The 15,396-nt window shown below is 41.4% G+C and overlaps 1 protein-coding gene and 1 long non-coding RNA gene across 6 annotated transcripts in view; one reads left to right on the plus strand and one right to left on the minus strand.

Moving 5' to 3' along the window:
• Nucleotides 1-15,396, plus strand: part of CNTN3 (contactin 3) — a 393,129-nt gene that overhangs the window by 346,081 nt on the left and 31,652 nt on the right. For 4 of the 5 annotated variants that reach the window (XM_025271930.3, XM_025271931.3, XM_044934325.2 and 1 more), the window contains 5 exons: nucleotides 492-650; nucleotides 750-899; nucleotides 2,775-2,845; nucleotides 3,789-4,023; nucleotides 7,306-7,421. In XM_025271930.3, coding sequence (XP_025127715.3) covers nucleotides 492-650; nucleotides 750-899; nucleotides 2,775-2,845; nucleotides 3,789-4,023; nucleotides 7,306-7,421 — 731 coding nt within the window. The remainder of the gene's footprint in view (nucleotides 1-491; nucleotides 651-749; nucleotides 900-2,774; nucleotides 2,846-3,788; nucleotides 4,024-7,305; nucleotides 7,422-15,396) is intronic. The other variant, XM_044934326.2, reaches the window with a different exon arrangement.
• Nucleotides 10,727-13,457, minus strand: LOC123331063. The gene is made up of 3 exons (XR_006547531.1): nucleotides 13,322-13,457; nucleotides 11,008-11,217; nucleotides 10,727-10,868 (listed from the first exon to the last, which is right to left on the minus strand). It is a non-coding gene; the product is annotated as an uncharacterized LOC123331063 (long non-coding RNA).

Genomic DNA, 15,396 nt, shown 5'->3' on the forward strand with positions numbered 1-15,396 from the left:
GAGCTACTGTCCAAAGTACTGATTTTCTACTGGGCTGAAAAATTACCCAGAGTGCGTTGTAGAATAAAACAGCTCTAGATAACAAACTGGAAACTACAGAGATGTCCCAAGAGGTTAAAAAAAAAAAAAAAAAAGGCTTCACACAAAAGTGAAGGTTATTGAATTTGGAAAGAGACAGGAATCCTGCCAAACAGAGGACTCAAAAAGCAGATGTACATTTGCAGTCGTGGAGTGTTATGCCTTTGGAATTCATGGCTCAAATTCCAGATTAAATATCTAACAACAGGAATGCAAAAGAAAGAAAATGGTTGTTTTATAGCCAGGGAAATTTCCTTTTTCCATAAGTGCTTTTGAAATTGGGATCCATTGGAGTGTCATGAGGTGTCATGTGTCACGAGGCAGGTTCTTCACTTTGGTTTATGGAATTGCTAACTAGAATCAGACGTGACTGAACTGAACTGAACTGTTCTTTGCATTTTCACCTTCCATAGGTTCACCTGGGCCACCAGAGAGCGTGAAGGTAGATGAAATTACAGACACAACTGCCCAGCTCTCTTGGAAAGAAGGTACAGACAACCACAGCCCAGTTATAGCCTATTCTGTCCAGGCGAGGACACCCTTCTCCGTGGGTTGGCAAACGGCTACAACAGGTAAAGGGGGTGAGGCAGATGCCACTGGTACAAATGAATGGATTTCAGATCAACCCTAAGATGCGCAAACGTTCACCTCTCTGAAATATTCCTTTGTAGTGCCTGAGGTCATTGATGGGAAAACACACACAGCTACGGTAGTCGAGTTAAATCCATGGGTGGAGTACGAATTTCGGGTTGTAGCCAGTAACAAAATCGGAGGTGGAGAACCCAGTTTACCCTCAGAAAAAGTAAGAACTGAAGAGGCAGGTTAGTGTTTTGTTTTCTGAGTCTTGGCTTCATAGGTCTTCCTTGGGGTGTGTTTCCACTTCTCTTGCCCTTGATCCCCAGGCCAGCAGGGGTTCAGCCTCAATAATGCCTCGTTGCAATTATCTGAACTATCTCACGGCAGACTGGCCATATGGCATTTGTCAAAAGACACACATGTAAGTGAATCTGACGTAGTGTGACATTTGCAAGAGTTCAGTCCAGCGCCAGCCTTCATTAGTGCATGTAGAGTGACTATGTTTTTGTCACTTAAGGTTATAATTACTATCTGACATCGTCACCTTGTTAACAGGGGAAGTGCTGTTTTCATTTATAACAAGCATTGACAAATTGGTAGGATAATGACTTTTGGGAGATCAGCTGCTAGGAAATCTCATTCTGCCCTCCAAGCTCAGTGAATGAGCTTAAGTGATTGATGAATAGTTATATTTTGGCTCCTTGAGTATTAAATTAAGGGAGAATTATTTTTAAAATTTTCATGAGGGGTAACTATTAATATTAACCATAAGACCCCTTTGTAATGCTAAAAACAGCCTAACATTGAAACCACAGAACAGAAAGTGGGTATGGTATCACATTATTGAGGCATCAGACAGGATTTAAGACTTTCCTTTTCAGAATCTGTAGTGTTAAGACTAAAATTATGTTTGAAATACAGCCAATGTATTACTTTGGAACAAAGCCAAGATAGAAGTCATGGAATATATTTCAGTAATTTTAATGATGCTTTTTCACTTAGGACAATGCATAGAATGTTTGTGCCAGGGATTATGAGAAATTGGGGAGCCACATCCATCTTGAGACTCAGTTCACTTATTCACAGAAATATGTTTAGAAAGTATCTGCTGTGTGCTGAGCACTTTCTAGGTACAGTGGGTACAGCTGTGAACACAAGGACCTACCTTTAGGTATCTTATGCTCTAGGTGTGTGGTGAGATTTATAAAACAAACTTCTGTTAGTGAGAAATCTAATGCCTGTGTGAGATTCATAAAAGAACAGGATTTGAAGATTTCAATGTGAGTCATTTTTATATAAAACCAGTGTTGTGAGAACTCTACTTAGAGTAGTCGCAAGTTAAATGTTCATGCTTACATGGATAGGCCTAGAGATTATCATATCAAGTAAAATTAAATCATATGATATTACTTATATGTGGACTCTAAAAACATGGTACAAATGAACTGATTTATAAAACAGAAATAGATTCACAGACATAGAAAAGAAATGTTCCCAAAGGGAGAATGAAAGGGGCAGGATACATTAGAAATTTGGGATTAACAGATACACACTACTATATATAAAATAGATAAGCAACCAGGACCTACTATATAGCACAGGGAACTGTATTCAATATCTTGCAATAACTATAAGGGAAAAGAATCTGGAAAATATATATATGTGTGTGTACATATGTATGTATATATGTCTATAACTGAATCACTTTGCTGTACACCTAAAACATTGTTAATCAACTGTACTTCAATTTAAAAAAAAGTAACTTTGACACTTGGGGAAAAAAATTTCCATGCTGGATTGATTTATCATAATCCCTCATGAAATGCTTTTTCTCATTTTATTAACCTTCATACTGAGTAATTTTTTCTTACTGTTTGAAATATTTAATCTTTAATGATTTTATGCAAATGTAAATCATGTGATTATCTCCCCAAAAGATAAATATATTTAGATATACACACATACATATTGCATGTATATATGCACATGCACACATTCACACACACACATAGTACGCCAATTGTAGAATTATTCAGATATTAAAAGTAAACAATGTTGAGTCTTCCTTCAGATAAATATTACCAGATGTGAATAGGGTTTCATTTCTTCTCTCTGTGTAGTGCCAGAAGTGCCTCCTTCAGAAGTCAGCGGAGGAGGCGGGAGCCGGTCTGAACTGGTGATCACCTGGGATGTGAGTGTCTGGGCCGTGTCTGCCCCCTTAGGGTGATGGTCTTCCCATAGCCATGGCTTCCTGGGTGATGCTGATGGTGCCGATGGTGGTAGAACTATTAATACTGGCGCATATTTTTTAATGTTCACTTTGTGTTATTCTCTGTTCCTAGCATTTTGCATTTTTATTTTCACTTTATCCTCACAACATTTTTTAGGTTAAAAACACTAAGGCATAGAGATACTAAATACTTTGCCCAAGGTCATCTGGCTGGGGATGAGTCAAGTCTTGACTGTTGGCTCTGGAGCTGTTCCCCCACTGAGGATGCACACACCACTGCTCCAGACAGTGCTGCTTTCTGGCCATTCTCTCAGCCCTTGCTTTATGTCATAATTGGGAAAAATGTTAACTAACAAAGCCGGAAGGCGCTAAAGTTATCTTTATTTTTTGAAGATGTTGATGGAGAAATAAGAAGTCAAGAGATCATGGAATATCAATAGAAATTTTTGACATGATGCAAATACAGCTTTGAGTTTAAAACCTTGTTTTTACTTCCTTTTTTAAAGTTTTACTCTTGCAGTGAATTATCATGTCAATATATAATTTTTCCTATAAGATCAACATTAGGGAGAAGATGAATTTTATTTAATTTAGAGATGCAGTATTTCAACTGAAAGTATATCTTTATTACTCAGAACACAAATTGGGGCTACAGGATGCTCAAAAATCTAAATTATTTTGGAAAATTCTAGTTAGTTATCTAGATGGCTATGAAAGAGTGGTGTGTGTCTGTTTTAAAGCAGCTCACTCTCTCCCTGTCCCTTTTCTCCTTTCCTAATCCAGCCACTTCGTACAATGAAGATTATTATTTGATGACTTTTAGAAAAGACTGCACATTATAGCTGAATTTATTTTTGCCTTGCCCTCATGTGAAAGTGTGATTTAATATGTCTTCCCTTTATAGCCAGTCCCTGAAGAACTACAGAATGGTGAAGGTTTTGGGTATGTTGTTGCTTTCCGCCCTCTTGGAGTAACCAACTGGATCCAGACAGTGGTCACGTCTCCTGATACCCCAAGATACGTCTTTAGGAATGAAAGCATCCTGCCATTTTCACTGTATGAAGTTAAAGTGGGTGTTTATAATAACAAAGGTGAAGGGCCGTTTAGCCCAGTGACAACAGTTTTCTCTGCAGAAGAAGGTATGGAAAGGCTATTAATGATTTTTCAACTTTACAATGGTGTGAACTGGGCCACATATTCAGAGGAAATTTTACTTTGGTTCAGTCTTTTCCTGGGCTGGTGATGTGGAGTCAAATAATGTATCAGGGTGTTGGGCAGCAGTAGACACAGCTCCTAGTTGGCCAGGCAACCACAGGGGTCAACAGTGGATACACGTATGACCATTCTGTACCATTTAACCATTCTCCATTCTGTTTTTCACTTTCAGTACAGTAGCCAATAAATTACACGAGATGTTCAACACTTTATTGTAAAATAGGCCTTGTATTAAATGATTTTGCCCAACTTGAGGCTAATGTAAGTGTCCAGGGCCTGTTTAAGATAAGCTAAGCTAAACTAAAGCTTCCCTGGTAGCTTAGCTGGTAAAGAATCCGCCTGCCTGCAATGCAGAAGACCCCGGTTTGATTCTTGGGTTGGGAAGATCCCCTTGGAGAAGGGTAAGGCTACCCGCTCCAGTATTCTTGGGCTTCACTGGTGGTTCAGACAGTAAAGAATCTGCCTGCAATGTGGGAGACCTGGGTTGGGAAGATCCCCTGGAGGAGGGCATGGTAGCCTAATCTAGTATTCTAGACTGGAGAATCCCCATGGCCAGAGGAGCCTGGGCAGGCTACAATCCATGAGGTTGCAAAGGGTAGGACATGACTAAGCAACTAAGCACACAACACAGGCTAAGCTATGCTCTTCATATATTGGGTGTATTAAATGCATTTTCAACTTATATTTTTGACTGACAATGTGTTTGTTGATATGTAAGTGAAGTCACTCCGTCATGTCTGACTCTTTGTGACCCCATGGACTGTAGCCTACCAGGGTCCTCCATCCATGGAATTTTCTAGGCAAGAGTACTGGAGTGGGTTGCCATTTCCTTCTCCAGGGGATCTTTCTGACCCAGGGATCGAACACAGGTCTCCCACATTGCAGGCAGATGCTGTACCATCTGAGCCACCAGGGAAGCCTCATCATAAATAGAGAAAGCTCTTTTTATCAGTTCCAAACTTAATAATCCAATTATGATCCAAAACCCCAATTTGGAAGTTCTTTGTGAGTTCAGATATATTTCTTCAAAAGAAGAATGTTTGAAGTCACAGTTAGAGTCCTCATCCAGGTAATAAAGATCAACCATGCTTACCTGAAGTGTGAAACTCAGTGAAGAGTCAGAGGGGTTCACAATTAGTTAAACATCTCTTTAGGGGGAAATACATTGAATCCTAGTCTGTGAAGCAGGGAGCGGCTCTGTCTTCCAGAGCTTTCTTCTTTTGGGGGTAAGATTAAGATACTCTCTTTGAAGTGCCCTAGTCTCAAGTTATAAAGTAGTTCCTAAGAGCTGAAAGAGAGGTTTTAGCAGATTGGAGAGGGAAGACCACAAGTATGACTTTGGTGAAGCCCAGAATGTGCAGGTTCGAGGATGGGGTTCACCAGTTCCAGTTAGTATAGACTCACACACACTCCACTCTGGACTCATTCCCTTTGTCTGCCTTTCTGTCCCAGTTATTGCATCTCTTTACAAAATAATAGTAGTGTTAGGAGAAGTCTATAAAGCCATTTTGTAGGTTAAAAGCAGCTGAATATTTTGCTAGCTCATGTGGTTCTACCTAATTAGAATGGCAGGAGTAACAAGTATTGAATGCTTACTATGAGCCAGACATTACCTAATTTGAATTTTCCAAAGAGGAGTGATGTGTTGGTACTATTGTCATTTCCCATTTACATAGGAGAAAATGGAAGCTTGATGAAAAATTAATGAATTTGCCAAAATCCATACAGACCTATTGAGCTAGTATTTTAACTTAGGCTTTTGCTCTTGAGTAGTCTGAGCTCATGAAATAAGATTTAACAGCATCTCCTCTATCCACCAAGCCTTAGAGTAAATTGCAGAAGTGGGTCCACAGTTGTCATTCCTAAAAACAAAAAAGGAAAGCTCATTTTTTCATCATACCATCACCCCCTAGTTTTGTTCTTTTTCCACCGAGTTCTGAGAGAAAAAGGAAAAGGCATTATCAGAATTTTTGCAGCAGAAAGAGCTTTAAAATTCATAGCCAGAACTCTTCTCCAAGAGTTACTGAGAAGGATTATCATTACAAAGGCAGGTCAGGGGTCTGGGGAGTGATGGGGAGTAACCAGGGAGTTTTGGGGTGCTGTCCACCCTGTGCATCCTGGACAGGAGTGGGGCTGGTAGCTAGGAGGGAGGGAACAGCCAGAGCCTCTTGCCTCCTGCACATTCCTTCTCCTGTTACCTTCCCTGCAACCACTGATGAGTCAGTTAAAGGTCTTTCTGTCTGTTCCAGATGTCAGAATCTGACTTGACTGGTCTTTGAAAAAGCGAGAGTTATTGGAAATATCCTCAGACATTTCACTGAATCAAAGGGGGAGGTTTTGAATAGCAGACCTCATGAAGAGTCTTAATCAAGGAAGCTCTGAGCCCTCAGAAACCTAGGGTTTCTCTAGGGCGCCAGGGCTGATTGACTGCCTCAAGTCCTCCTTGTTTCTCCAAACCCACGTTCTTAAGAGAAAGTTATCTAATAGGCCCATCCTTGGACCAGGCTGTCAGTATCCATCAGCCATGGCCAGGGAGCAGGATCCTTTAACACAGAAATGAATGTTGGGGGAGGAGACAGGTCTACTCAGAGCTGTGTCCCGAGATGGGAGAATCACTGCGGAGGGCCTGTGAAACCCCAGGAGTTCTCCATTAGCAAGGGGATCTCTGTACTGTGTAATAGCTCTGTGCAGGTTTATCTCCTTCTTCAGCAGAGTACAGGATATCATTGAACTTTGCCCCTCTTGTGAGCCTGGTTGGACAAGACACTCACTAAATGCTTATTGAGTAAATGAATTCTGTAGACCTTGACTTTTGTTTGGCAAGGCCAAAAATAAAAATAGGTAGCATTTATGGACATAGGATTTCCCACCAGGGCTGAAGGATGAAAAAGAGAGAAATAATGATATAGTGGAAAGAACAAAGGGGAAAAAAAAGAGAGAAAAGTAGAATACCAAGAAAGGAATGCCAGAGAGGAGGGTAGCATTGTTCTGGTTGTTCAGCAAGAAAAAGCCTGTGGTTCTGATGCCATCTTTTCTTAGGAAATGGGACATGACCAAGACATGGTTCATATTTTCAAATATTTTTAAAGAGTATTTTATAGTATTTTCAAATATGTTGAAATGTTTTTTTAAAATAAAAACTTCAGTAGATTTTTTAAGTTAACTATCAAAATTATAACTGGATTTCACATTCTGTTCCCAAACAGAGCCTACAATAGCTCCATCTCAAGTTTCTGCAAATAGCCTATCTTCCTCAGAAATTGAAGTTTCATGGAATGCCATTCCTTGGAAATTGAGCAATGGACATTTACTTGGTTATGAGGTAATATCTTTTAAAATTAATTAGCTCGTGTATGAATGTTGGCAGACTACTTTGCTTTCGTTTACAAGTCTTTATAGTAATGCAATCTTAGCTAAAGTCTGACTTTGGATATTGTTCCCTGTGACTATCAACATATTGATTTTAACTCAACCAATTGAATGAAAATAACTTTAGCATGGTAGAAAAGAAAATAATAATAAAGTGAAAGGAAATAATGTATCCCGTGGGCCTGATCTTTTAGCTGGATTGACAAAAAATAAGACTGAATTGTAGTGTTTACGTTCATAGGATGATTGTGACGACAGGTAAATCAATCTCCAGTGCTTTGGCTTATTTTCTTGGTGGACTTGTTGCTTCTGGGCTCTGAAGAAGCCAGCTGTGTAGAATATAATTCTTGCCTTCAAATAATTGTCTTTGGTGAAAGAAGATGAATGGTGTGAAATAGGATAACACACAACCAAATGCCATGAAGATCAGACTAGGTCACACAGAGTGGCTGAGGGCTGAGAGACCTTGAAAGGCTTCATAAGGACATTCAGGTTTAACAGAAAAAGTAAGGAAACATAGAGAAAGTGGAAACATTCCAGACTGAGCATGGCACTTTGGAGGAATGGAAGGAGTAGCGGTCTGCCTGTGGAAGTTGGTTTCAGGTGAAGAAAAGAAAACTACAGTGGGGCCAGGTCCCAGATGGCCATAACTGTTAAGAAGAACCATTCTGACTGGGCCCCATGTTTAGGAGGGAGCCGTTAGGGAGAACTGAAAACAAATGGGCAAAGAATGGACAAGATAAAAAGTTCAGTCTTCAGATTTCTCTGCTACTTTGTAGTAGCCGTCGTTGTGATTTCACCTCCACCCCCAGCCATCTGCTTAGGAAGCTTCTCTCATGCTTCTAATTCCTGATTCCGTGGCAGGTTTACATACAGCACATGTTTGCAGTACAGGACCATGTACCCTGCCACCTGCCAACATACCCTCAAATGATTACACCAGGGTGGCCAAAAGGTGGATCAAAGGCAACTGCCCATGGACAGGTCAGCTGAACTAAGTCAGATTCTTGTATGATGTCTTGAAGCAAGCAACACAGAGGTTGTGTTTAGTGAGAGTGATGCCATGATATGTCAAATTTAGGACCCAGGTCAGACTTGCCAAGTGAAAGTGAGAAAGAGTTAGTCACTCAGTTGTGTCCAACTCTCTTTGAGACGCTGTGGACCATAGGGTCCCAGGCCCCTCTGTCCGTGGGATTCTCCAAGCAAGAATATTGGAGTGGGTTGCCATTTCCTTCTCCAGGGGATCTTCCTGACTCAGGGATCAAACCCAGGTCTCCTGCATTGTAGATGGATTCTTTACCATCTCAGCCCCCTGGAAGCCCAGTGAAGGCCATTAGGATATAGAACAAAGAAGTTCTACAGGGATAAGATGAAGCAGACATACTCTGCTGCTGCTGCTAAGTCACTTTGGTCATGTCCGACTCTGTGTGACCCCATGGACGGCAGCCCACCAGGCTCCCCCGTCCCTGGGATTCTCCAGGCAAGAACACTGATGCAACCCTAAAAAAATGCAGGAGACAAGGACCCACGGAGCCTTAAAGAACAGAACAGAATAGCTCTTTGACAGCACCCAGTACTCAAGTTGGCTGTGTTCTTTCTCATAATATCACCTTGTCCTTCTTTTCAGTCAACTTTCTTTACAAGTGAACTTCCAAGAGTTCCAGGTCCTTGTAACCAAACAAGCAGTGACTTGAGTAAGCACTAATGACAAAGTTAAGAAAGGATAAGCTAGAGCAGTGGTGTTCAAAGGAGGCCCCATAGGCCATCTTGCCCACAATTACCTGACTTTTTGCTGAAGATGAGTCCCCAGAATCATCCCTGGACCCACTGAACCCACACATCTAGAGACAGATGTCATGAATGTGAATTTTTAGTGAGTACCCATAGGGAAATATCTTCCTGCACACTATGTATAGGAGGCCCTGGTCTTGGCACAGTGACCCTTGATCAGAGACAGAGCTGTTCAGCTTAAGGAAGGTAAAATGATATTGAAGAAGCAAAACACCACATACATATAGAAGAGCAACTTGGTTAGCATATTAAAGGGAGCCAGGAACATTTGGATGAAAAATTCCTGTAATTCCCTAGCAGTGAATGGAAGCAGTGAAAGATAGTGGGCAACCAATAGTAGCTCCCCCATAATTAGAGAAGTGGCATTGACAGGGAAGGTAGGTGGGATAGACGGAACACAGATGTACTAGTATAGTTCTGAGGTCAAATCTGTGCCAGATTCGAACCCTGCCTTTCCCTTTGCTGGAAAAGTGATGTAAATTCTGTGAGCCTTACTTTTATCACCTGCAGAGTGGGAACAATGGACCTAACCTAACTAGGATTTTGAGAACATAAACTTTGATTAGATACTTGTGCATCTCACAGTTTCTGGCTCATATTAGTAACCAATGAAGAAGCATGAGCCATATTCCCAAAGAATTTTGAGGTATAAATTTATAGATTTCTCCCCAGTAAATATTCTCAAACAGTTCTTCAACTCCAAGCTCTTTTGCCTCAGGAGAGTTTGTGACAGCTATTAAGATGGGACCACCTGTGAGATTCCTTCCTTCCTGGCTTTGTTTCCAAAGCTCAGGCCTTTAAGCAGATTATTTCATGTATCCTAGAGAGTGAGGAGAGAGAAAATGCCACAGAGGAAAAAAATGCAAGAGAAATTTCAGGTGATTTTGGAAGAAACAAAAATCCTAGGCTTACGAAGTCCTGTGGGTCCTATCACTTTCTCCCTGGCAGTGCCGAGGGTGATGGTGAGACCACAGAAGGGAACAGATGAGCTTCCTATACTCAACAAGGACTTATTCCCCCAGCATGGCAGAATTGCTGGGCCTACAGGGATCAAACAGTTTAACAGTAAGTTATCTTGGCAAGGCTTTGGGAAGGGAACACCAGGAGTGATTGAAGTCAAGCAGGATATGAAATTCAATGTTAAATCAGATTTACTTAGAGAAAATAAATGAGCTCATCGTACATCCCTCCAACAGGATACTGAGGTACACCTTCCCCGTTCAATAACTTTGTCCTTTACAAACTCTGTGTGTGTGTTTCAGTGTGTGTTAGTCATTCAGTCATGCCCGACTCTTTGCGACCCCATGGACTGTAGCCTACCAGGCTCCTCCGTCCATGGGATTTTCTAGGCAAGGATACTGGATTGGCTTGCCATTTCCTTCTCCAGGGTACACTCTATGACAGGGGCATAATTCTCGACCTGGTTGTAGCTTGTGAAATACTTAAGAGAAATAAATAAGAGACTATATATAAATGAGGTTTGTAGGTTTCCAAGGGCCACAGGAGTATTATCAGTCACTGGTGATTGTCTTACAGCTTGAAGGCAGGTAGATGTTGATGTTAGAATATGTCAGTTTAAGCAGATCAGGAGTCATCCAGATAAGCAACTCTATAAAAAAAGAGAATTATACTGCTGTGGCTCAGGTCAGGAAAGAGAGGTTGATTGAACAAGAGAGAAAACCAAAGAATCCATGTAGTTCCAGGATAGTTATCTTGTTAAGTTCACACCATTTTTGAATTAGACAAACCTGCATTCAAATCCACTAGAGTAGAATACAGTCTCCATCAGGGACAAGAAACCCAGCCTGTTTGCTCACTTATGTATCCCAGGTGCCAGCAGTTGTATCCAGCACAGAGGAAGTTTGCAGAAAGCTCATGGTGACTGAAGAAATACAATTTCAGCTCCATTATCTTATTGCTCTTTGGCCTTGAGCACGTGATGAATGTTCTCCAAGGCCCTATTAAAATAAAGATAATAGTAAATAACTCACAGCATCATTGGAGAAGTTTTAAATGAGATAAAGCAGCCATTGCGAAAATGGGCCAAAGAGACTTTGGGAGCTTCTGCTTTTCTGTTTTTGCATATTGGGCTTTGGGATAAGATTTCACTGGAAGGAAAATTTTGAAAACCAGTGAAGTAGTATAGAAACACATAGCACAGTCTTGAGCATGGGACTCAGTACTGTTGTCTGTGTTGCTACTGGTGTTGCCATTGGTGAGGAGAGCAAAAAAAATGAGGAACTGATGAGCAAATGGAAATTGCCTTGAATTAATTATAGCATCTTGCGTATAAAGAGTAGCGAACTTAACATCCACATAAAGCCTGAGTACAGTATTGAAAGGAAACAACTAGTGAAAATTTCCCCCCCAAGGGCTTGCATGTGCTGGGTGTGCTCAGTGGTGTCTGACTCTTTGCGACCCAATGGACTATGGCCGCCAGGCTTCTCTGTCCATGGGATTTCCCAGGCAAGAATACTGGACTGGGTTGTCATTTCCTCCTCCAGGGGATCATCCTGACCCAGGGATTGAACCCTCATCTCTTGAATCTCCTGCATTGGCAGGTGGATTCTTTATCACTAATGCCCCCTGGGAACTCCCCAAGGGTTTGGTGTGTATGAAAAGAAAGAAACACTCTGTGCAACAACTTAAGAAATAGTGTATATAATTGTGCCAAGATAGAAATACGTATTTTCATAGTCTCAGTAATGATTTAAACAGTAACCTGGAAGAATAAATGACTTAGCTGAGTATTTAATTAGCAGTCGTGTGGCTAACTTTCTGGGTTGCAGTTTCCCCAATATATCTTCGCAATTGTTAATAGCTCCTGCCTTCCTCTCATCTCAGTGGGGGTTGATCATGTGCCATGGGGCGTGCTGAGCACACATCATCATTAGCAGCTAGACTAATTTTTTTTTTTTCTGATTTGACCAAGAAGTCGTTGAGGAGCTCATTTCCCTGGGCTCCAATTTATTTCATCTTCTAACCACAACACTCAGGCTCAGATCTTTTCTTGTGCCCCTTTTTGTAGAAACAACAGATAAGAACAAGATAAAGAGGAGACAGATGGTTTAAATTCATGGGTAGTAGGTGCCTGAGAAACAAAAGCTCCAAAGTTCTATTTTGGTACATACAGTCCATTTCTTTACAGTCATTTTGTGTCTTGAGAAAATAAAACTTGGGAGAATAATCTTGACAAGCAATGGGAAAAGCTATATTGTGAAATAGTGTGTGTGTGTGTGTGCACGCGTGCGTGCACACACACACACGCTCAGCTGTGTTGGACTCCTTGTTACCCCATGGACAGGATACTGGAGTAGGTTGCCATTTCCTACTCCAGGGAATCTTTTCGACCCAGAGATTGAACCCAAGTCTCCTGAATTGGCAGGCAGATTCTTTACCACTGATGCACCTGGGAAGCATTTTGAAATATTACAGGTAAGCATATTTTGAGAGGGGAGCTAGTAGATTTTTTTTTTTAATATTTGACAGAGGAACATAACTTGGGCAGTGAAGGGGTGGGGGACCTAGTAGATTTTTGTTGTTGTTGCCAGGAGAATATAACTAAAAAATGTATACAGAAGGCCAAACTGAAACTTCACTGATATCTCTGTTCAGCCTCCTGTTGTAAACAGCTATATGGAATATATTTAGCTCCCACTATTCTAATTAGAATAGGAAAAGATGTTAAATACTTTGAATTCTTTTTGAATATAAAATTTCTACTGGCAAAACTGAAAACATATAGACAGAGTCTGATTCCTTACAATCAGGCAAAGAATTAACTTCATTCTAGAACGAAGAGTCACAGGTACATAGGAAAATTGGATAGAGACAATTCAAACCCTTTTAAGTAAATAGAAAGCTGACAAAAAATGAAGTGAGTAAATAAAAAGCAGACTGTTAAGAGGTAATGGAAGGATTTGTTATGCTGGAGAGAGCAGTAAGTATGTGTGTGAGTGAGGGTTGCCCAAACAAAGCAGGGTTTGTTATTAGGCACATATTATCCTTACCAAACTGTGACTCACTCAGCATTGACAGACTAAATACCCCAGCCTCTCTTACCTGGCACCAGCCCATCTCCTGGCTTCTCTGTTTCTATACTCAGGTTTGGCTGCTCACCTCTCAAAAGGTCAAGAGACAAGTGCTGGTAGGAACGGAAAGGTTGCTTTATTCAGGAGGCCGGCAACCTGGGGAGATGGCAAACCGATTCTGAAGATTCTGCTCGACAGTCAAGTTTTTAAAGGGAGAATCATTTGGGGAGGGGGTCAGAGCCTTCATCTATCTTCGTCATGTGCAGACTGTTTTCTAATTGGTTGGTGGTGAGGTAACAGGGAAGTACTCCAGGAATCTTGTGCTCTTCCTTCACCTGGGTGAGGGGGAGGGTGGTGCTAAGTTCCTGCAGAAGAACTCAGAGGTATTGTTAAGTATATTTCTTGAGGACCCTGCGCCTCCACTCCACTTCCATGCACTGTTATTTCTTTACTGCTTCTCCTTAGTTTCTGCATTTCCTCTCTTTCCTGATAAGCAACTATTTGAATCTGACCTTTGGAAATCAGGGAAGGTCGAGGAAGTTAAATGAAACTATCTTCTGCAAACAAGAAATAGGGGACACAGAAAGGATTTGTACCTGGAGGGTCCCACAGCGTCCTGCTCCATCTCGTCTCTATCCAGTGAGAAGCCAGAGAGAGGATCAGAGAGCCTGGCATGCAGTTCTCACAAGTCAGCCCCCCAGGAACTGAGTGCCAAGCAGGGAAGAGCTGCCAGGGAACCCCTAAAGAAGAGCAGAAGATAGATCTGGATTTGTCTTCTTAAACACCATTGAATGCATTTGCCTGCCTGATATTTATTGAAATGTGTTTTGTCTGGCAGCTAAGAGGAAATATGTCTCCCTGAAAATCTAGAAGTATGCACAAAATTATTTTGGTCTATTAAAACTGCATTTCTGACAATACCTGTACTTTAATGGCTTAAAAAGGTGCCATTTTTCAATACATTATTTTCATAAACTGCATTTGGTTTAAGGTTAAGTGAAATCTGTGATGCCATAATATGAAGGACTCCTCACTGCAAGAACATTAGTTTTTGGAATAACCACATTACTTGCAGGAATAGAGATAACATTTAAAATGCTGACATTCCTCAAGTTTGCTTCTGTTTACCTACCCAAATCAAAATATATTGGCTTGTGAACTGGTGTTACGGTTCTAAAGAAAAAAATTATTATCTCATCAAGAAATTGGAGTCCCAGTGTTTTATAGGCACATACAGTATTAGGACTTGAGTAACTAGCTTGATGAATTAAAGGAGAAAAAATATCCATCTCTGTTCTATCCACAGAACAGTTCTGACATGAAAAATGTGTTTTTTTTTTTTCTTTTTTCTCTACACCAGCCTGTTCTCTGATACCAGCAGCTATGCTGTGCTTAGTTGCTCAGTCATGTACAACTCTTTGCGACCCCATGAACTGTATGGAGCCACCAGGCTCATCTGTCCATGGGATTCTCTAGGCAAGAGTACTACAGTGGGTTGCCATGCCTTCCTCCAGGGGATTGTCCCAACCCAGGGATTGAACCCAGGTCTCCCACATTGCAGGCAGATTGTTAACTGTCTGAGTCACCAGGGAAGCCCCTGATACCAGCTAGGTGTCCCAAAATACAATTCAATTCTGACACTGTACGAGGAGTTAGCTTCAGATACTACAAGGCTTACTGGGTTGGGAAGATTTCCTGGAGAAGAGAATGGCTACCCACTCCGATATTCTTGCCTGGAGAATTCTGTGGACAGAGGAGCCTGGCTGGCTACAGTCCATGGGATCGAAAAGAGTAGGACATGACTGAACGACTGACGCTTTCACTTTCCTACAGGTTAAGTGTTCAGTCCCACAAGACTGGTACCCACCACACACAAACATAGATGCCATCAGTCCAGGTCTCCTCTGGTCAACTAGGGGGGTTACCACAACCCCCTCCTTGGGTTTGAGAACTTGCTAGAATGGCTCACAAAACTCAGGAAAGCACTTTGCTTACCATTATCCATTTAGCATAAAGGATACAACTCAGGAACAGCTAAGTAGAAGAGATGCCTAGGGTGAGGTTCGTGAGAAGGGGCACAGGGCTTCCATGCCCTTCCCATGCCCT

Source organism: Bubalus bubalis, chromosome 21, assembly GCF_019923935.1.
Source record: "Bubalus bubalis isolate 160015118507 breed Murrah chromosome 21, NDDB_SH_1, whole genome shotgun sequence".
In the NCBI taxonomy this organism is placed as follows: domain Eukaryota; kingdom Metazoa; phylum Chordata; class Mammalia; order Artiodactyla; family Bovidae; genus Bubalus; species Bubalus bubalis.